At 40.7% G+C, this 6602-nt stretch overlaps 1 protein-coding gene across 1 annotated transcript in view; it reads right to left on the bottom strand.

Annotated features, from left to right (window-relative positions):
- The window catches only part of chrna1 (cholinergic receptor, nicotinic, alpha 1 (muscle)), a 19881-nt gene extending 13371 nt beyond the window's left edge, over window positions 1-6510 (bottom strand). Inside the window, exon 1 of the mRNA XM_014025325.1 lies at window positions 6309-6510. Within this exon, the coding sequence (XP_013880779.1) occupies window positions 6309-6363 (55 nt within the window). The 5' untranslated portion in view covers window positions 6364-6510. The remainder of the gene's footprint in view (window positions 1-6308) is intronic.
- Between the last annotated feature and the right edge of the window lie 92 nt (window positions 6511-6602).

Below are 6602 nucleotides of genomic sequence, written 5' to 3'. Positions count from 1 at the left end.
CCCCCCCCCCCCCCCCCCCCCCCCCAAGACGCTGGATGGTGGACCAGAATCGCCTCGAAGCTGTGCTGAAGTCTTTTTCCATGACCTCTCCGAACTCCTCCCATCTGCTTGGACTGCCGATACCTATCGGCTGCTTCTGGAGTTTCACAGGCCAAAAAGACCCGGTAGGACTCCTTCAGCCTGACAGCATCCCTCACCCCCAGTGTCCACCAGCGGGTTTGAGGGTTGCCGCCACAACTGGCACCGACAACCTTACAGCCACAGCTCAGGTAAGCCGCCTCGACAATGGAGGCATGGAACATGGTCCACTCAGAGTCAATGTCCCCCACCTCCCCCGGAACGTGTTTGAAGTTCTCCCGGAGGTGTGAGTTTAAGCTCCGTCTGACAGGAGACTCTGCCAGACGTTCCCAGCAGATCCTCTGCCAGGCATCCTCCCCCACCACCGGAGCCAACTCACCACCAGGTAGTGGTCAGTTGACAGCTCTGTCCCCTCTCTTCACCTAAGTGTCCAAAACATGCGGCCGCAGATCAGATGAAACGACAACAAAGTCGATCGTCGAACCGCGGCCTAGGGTGTCCTGGTTCCAAGAGCACATACGGACACCCTTATGTTTGAATATGGTGTTTGTTATGGACAATCCATGATGAGCACAGAAGTCCAAAAACAAAACACCGCTCGGGTTTGGGGGTACCGTGCCTCCAAACCACTGATACATAAGTCTGATCCAGATACGTAAGTGAAAAGCCTGAATGTGAGACAATTCCAACTGTCTCTGTAAGTCCCTTTAGAGCCAGTTTCTGCTTTGTAAAACTGGTCCAGACCAGTCCACGAAATAGGAAATAGTGGTCAGTTGGAGTTTGACAAAAAACATGAAAGCATGAATGTCTTTAAGATTTTTTCTAAACTTTGGCTACTGCTATTTATTTGTGGACTGAAAACTGATGACAAACTGGTCTTATGGAGACATTTATTGAAATGTGACTTTTTGTTTATTGTGTGTGTGCCTGAAGAAGTTCAAAAAAAGAGTCGAATAAAAAAACTGGATGAAAGGTCAACTTTGTTTAATGGAATTAACCAACTAACCAATTAACAATTTTTAACTTCCATTAAGAAGGAAGGTCTGCCTGAATGATGTCAAAAACAAGCTGCAAGAATTTATGTAACAAAAAAATACAACAATTGTCTTGTTGAAAAATGCTTTTTAATTTATGTTACCATTCTAGATGTTTTGACTGGCAGTACCACAGACACTAATAGACACCCATACCATCAAAAACCCAGGTTTTAACCAGTATTTGTGAATGGCAAAGTGAACTGTGTTTTAAGACAATGAATTGTGGAAATGTTTCAGAGCAGTGTAGTGTCTGCATTTATGAAGAGAGACCTCTACTGGAGAGACTAAACAACCTCTCCGCAGACTCATGGAGAGGAAACAGGAGAGCAGCACTTCAAGACTCCACTGTTCACCTACAGCTCAGGGATAAGGGACTCTGCTGATGACCCAAATGCTCATGTTTTAGGCAATAGACAGATTGTTTGAAAAGGAGCTGAAGGAGGTCGTTGATGTAAATAAATAATTACTAAACAGATTTCAATTTTCTAAAACCTAGAATGCAGCATTGAGTCTGATACCAAGTCAGTTTCACTTTAATTCTCTCTTTCATGAATGTGACCAAAAAATCTTTCTGTGAGTCCAATACGCTGATGATGACCCCCAGGAGGGAGTGGAGTGAGAATAATCTGCATTTGAATAAACAGAGCATAAACAGAGCATCTCCTGCAGAACTCCACAGGATGGGAAGAGAAGCTCTTTTAACTAATTCCAATATTCGTTTGAAATATTTTATGGCTTTTAACATGTGAAGACTAAGAATCTACACCAGAATGAGACAATTTTCACTGTGTTCACTCCGGCTAGAACTCCACAATCATTATAGTCAATGAGAGACTACATCTTGTCAAAATCCTAGCTACTGTATATTATGACTATATATATTGGTATATTTATATATACATACTGTCAAAATTTATCATTCTGTTTAGATGGCAAAATGCAGCATATGTATACACAGGAAACATGAAATTTATTTTGAAATATGGATTGAAAAATAGTCCACACCTGTGCAATTATTTCCAGTTCATTTTCCACAGAAGAATGAATTAATTTAGTCTCAATTCCACATTTATCACTGTCTTTATTGCACAATCTCACATTTCCTGCACGTTTTTCAAATCATCTCTGTGGTCTGCAGCGGAGCCGCAGGCAGTGGAAATCTGTGTGGAAATGAATGACATGTGCAGTGTAAATTTGTGGCTAGATTCTACCCAATATTTCATTCAGAAATTATTCTGATGTTTTTAAGCACACATTTTTGCAGACACTCCCCAGTTTTTTTCTGAGATTCATCCTCTATTTGCTCTTTTTACACCCAGTCCTCTTACTGACCTGTCTAATGAACCTAATTACCGGTAGTTGCAAAATGCTCCTCCAGCTGTTTTTTAAATTATTATTATTTTGAAACCTTTTATTTCCCGTCCAAAAGTTTTTGGAAAATGTTGCTACAATCAAATTCAGATCTACCTTCCCCCCTACCCCTGCCTCAAAAATAGTACAATAACTTAGCATAAACATTTGACCTTTTTCCTGTTCCTTTGGAAATAAAATATGATTTAAAAGGAAGAAAAAAAAAAGAATAGGTCCTCTGGACGGGTTCTTCTTTAATGAAACGTTTTGTCTCTCTTCCAAGAGACTTCTTCAGTCTGAGAGTTTCAGGCAAAATTCAGGCTTTTGAGTCCTGCCTCCAGGTGACTGATACTCACATCACATGGCTACAGTATTGTTGACACCTAATTAACACCTATTGTTAACAGGGGGTGGAGTGATACTGGCAATGGCAGCGCTGTAGGAGGGGGACAGCTGAAAATGGAGGCCCCCACCTCTGTTTAATGATGGACGGTCTTTCTTTACAAAAATGGCTTCTTTTACTCCTCTCTCAAACCAACGTTCCTCCCTATCAAGAATATACTCAAGTTTTGAATTAAAAAAGCCTCTTCAACATCTTTAGTCCCCCTAATTTTGATGGTCACAATGGAAAAGGGATGTGGTCACAAAGTTGTCCCTGGGGGGCAGTGAGACATATTTTTTTCTGTTAACATGCTTTATTTGAAAGAAGGGACCCTAGGGTACATGAAAAAAACCAGAGAAGTTTAGTAGTGGGGCGTGGATGGTGATCCACCCTAATCTACAGGTTAAAAAGAGGAAAATTTTCATCTTCTGTTGGGGTTGTGACCTTTTGGCCCATTGGTGACATCATCTAGCACATATTTGCTTAATGAAATGTCATGTAAATCGAAAAACTAATCAATATGAATCTGCTGATACCTTGTTTTTAAACGTTGGTTGGTTTATAGCAAAGTTACTGACATTTAAGTTTTCTGTAACCCTAATTTTGATGGTCACAATAGAAAAAGGGTGTGGCCAAAAAGGGGTCCTTGTGGGGCAGTGAGACCCAACTTTTTTCTGTTAACATGCATTTTCTGAAAGAGTGGACCCTAAGGTACATGAAAATACCAGAGTTCAGTAGTGGGGTGGGGGTGCACGGTGAGCCACCCTAGCCCATGGATCATATTTATTTATATTGTTTGCTTGCATCTCACAACACAAGTTGAGTGTGTGGTTCTGTCTCATTTACAGGAAGTGGAGCGGCATAGTAACTTGTAGCCTGTAGCTTTGTAAAATATGAACTAGCAGGCAGCTGTGACATGCATTGGCCATGGCATTCAGAGAATTTGTTGCCTGATCTCAGTCCGATGGGATCTTGTTTCATTTCCCCAACAGGAGCACAGGACGAAAGTTCACTCTGACCCAAACTAGTCACACGAGAGCAGCTTGTCCTTTCAGAGCTTCTCTGCCAGTAAACGTCTTCAGCATCAGAGGACAGTCCTGCTGCTAAGCCTCAATTTTTACATGTGAGACACATTTGGTCTCTTTCTGTGTTTCATGCCATGTCTGCGATTTATCCTTGTATAAAAATAGAGAGGGGGAGGGGTAGGAAGGACACTTGGACCTGTCAGTTTGTCAGTCACCCACTCTGTTTTCCAGTTTCCACTTTCCTTCACATCAAAAGACAAAACTGCAAACAATTTTATACTTCCTAAACAAATGACACCTGCTTCTGCTTTAGAAACCTCTCATTGGACACTTTCAGAGGCAAAGATTGCTGTCTCTACTGTTAACAAAATAAAGTATTCAACTGGGTATTTAAATTATGTTTTAATTGCTGTCATTAACTTTTTTTTTTTTACAAAGTAATACCAAATTAAAACAATATGCAATGTAAAATAAGTGACTGCACAAATATTCAGCCTTTTTATAGTGACTGTCCTTCTCAGAGAAAATATTTTTGAAAGTCCAAAATTGGGATGGATACAAAATATTTCCAATCCCCTGGAGGTATTTTAAGTGTAACTAGACTCCTTACCAGGTTTAAAGAACAAAGAGAAAACATAACAAACAAAAAATGGGCTTAAGTTATAGAGTTAAAGATGTTGAAGAGGCTTTTTTAATTCAAAACTTGCGTGTGGAGTTCTAAGCTTTTTAATGTTATGAGAAGCTCAGTTATTTAACCTAAATTCACATGACTACTCACCTCTCACAATGAAGTGCTGTCAGGGTATTTGATTTTCCAGTGCTCAGAGTGATATTTTGGTCACATGTATAAAGATACACTATATTGCCAAAAGTATTTGTTCACCTGCCTTGACTCACATATGAGCTTAAGTGACATCCCATTCCTAATCCATAGGGTTCAATATGATGTTGGTCCACCCTTTGCAGATAGAACAGCTTCAACTCTTCTGTGAAGGCCATCCACATGGTTTAGGAGTGTTTATGGGCATTTTGACCATTCTTCCAGAAACACATTTGTGAGGTCACATGTTGGACAGAAGGCCTGGTTCTCAGTCTCTGCTCTAATTCATCCAAAGGTGTTCTATCAGGTTGAGGTCAGGACTCTGTGCAGGCCAGCCAAGTTCTTCCACACCAGACTCTGCCACCCATGTCTTTATGGACCTTGCTTTGCGCACTGGTGCACAGTCATTTGGATGGGTGGGCAAAAACATTTGGCAATATAGTGTACTTTTGTATGCCAAGAGGGAGCAAAATATTTTGCCTGTGCCATAAGGGGATGGATGACATGATGCTGAGAACAAAATAGTGCATGCAGCTACACTATTTTGAAAGGTTTTCAGGATGCTCCATTCATTTTTAAATAAATACAAAAGATACAAAAAATACAAAAGAAAGAATGATCACTGTTAGTGTGAATGCTTTAGAAGTCCTGTCTATCATGTGTCCTGTCTAATACAGTATGTATGTGTCCAAAGAGATCATGTTATACTCCGCAACATGACAAAAGACAACATGCACATCCTGGGAATAACATGTATTACCCTAAGATAGGGCTGAAGGGTATATGCGGTAGACGGTAGAAATGGTATGAAGTTGGCCTACGGTAGATATTTACCCTCTACCATCCTATTGTCATTACGTCATTGCACCCGTGTCAGCATGGCTGCGAGTGCAGAGACAACTGAGCAGGAGTTCGAAATATAATGAAGAAATTATAGCATTTTAAAACACACATAGAGAGAATAAATTCTCAAAATTTCCCTCTCCCGCTGTAGAAAATTTATGTTGTGTCGCGGGATCATAATCTCTCCCTCCCTCTGCACATCGCACAGAGGGAAGCTTTAACAACCGTAGTTTTTCACACCCAATTGTCGGAGAAAAAAAAATTGTTTCTTATATATTTGTTACCCACAGAGATGATAAAAAGACGTGGATGTTCATTCAGTCATAAATCCATATTGCTAATGTAAAGTCGGCTTCTGCTCTGATGATGAAGATGATGAATATGAGAGCGCAGCAGAGCAGCTGCTAATAAATTCAGCAGGCAGAAGAACAGGCTCATTGTTTGGCAGGCAGATATTAAAGCAAAATGCTGGGTTTGATTAAGATTACAGTTTTCTGCAAAAATTGCACTAAAAATTACATTATCTTTACTTTCTATGAAAAATTTTCCACCACGATGTATACCATTACCGTGAAGGGATTCAATTTATATCGTGAAATGAATTTGAGGTCATACCACCCAGCCCTACCCGTAAATGTTATTTTTAAATAATTTAGATCACTCCTAAATCAGATAACAATCCAGGACAGTGTTCACGACTTGGATTAAGGTTTCTAAAGCCTAAGTACAAGCTTCAGATCTGAAGAATCTCTCACGAACAGAGGAAGACTTACCGTGATATAAAGAGATAAGCCATAATAATAAGACCTGGGCCTTAGTAAAATACATCTCTCTTCCAGGAGCAGCCTTTAAATCCACAGAATCCTGTAAATAATGAGCAGCTTTAGCAGAAAACAGGTCTGAGTGTGACCTGTGTACAGGGTGGAGACAGAAACAAGCTGGAGCAGCTGGTTCAGAGGCGGGTGTGATGGTGGGCGGTGGATGACAAAATCTGAACTCAGAGGTCTTGTGTTTCACCCCCCCCCATGCACACACACACACACACACACACACACACACACACACAC

The sequence above is a fragment of the Austrofundulus limnaeus genome, unplaced genomic scaffold, assembly GCF_001266775.1.
Source record: "Austrofundulus limnaeus strain Quisiro unplaced genomic scaffold, Austrofundulus_limnaeus-1.0 Scaffold468, whole genome shotgun sequence".
In the NCBI taxonomy this organism is placed as follows: domain Eukaryota; kingdom Metazoa; phylum Chordata; class Actinopteri; order Cyprinodontiformes; family Rivulidae; genus Austrofundulus; species Austrofundulus limnaeus.
The sequence above is the reverse complement of the archived record's forward strand: the minus strand, read 5'-3'. Positions and strand labels throughout refer to the sequence as shown.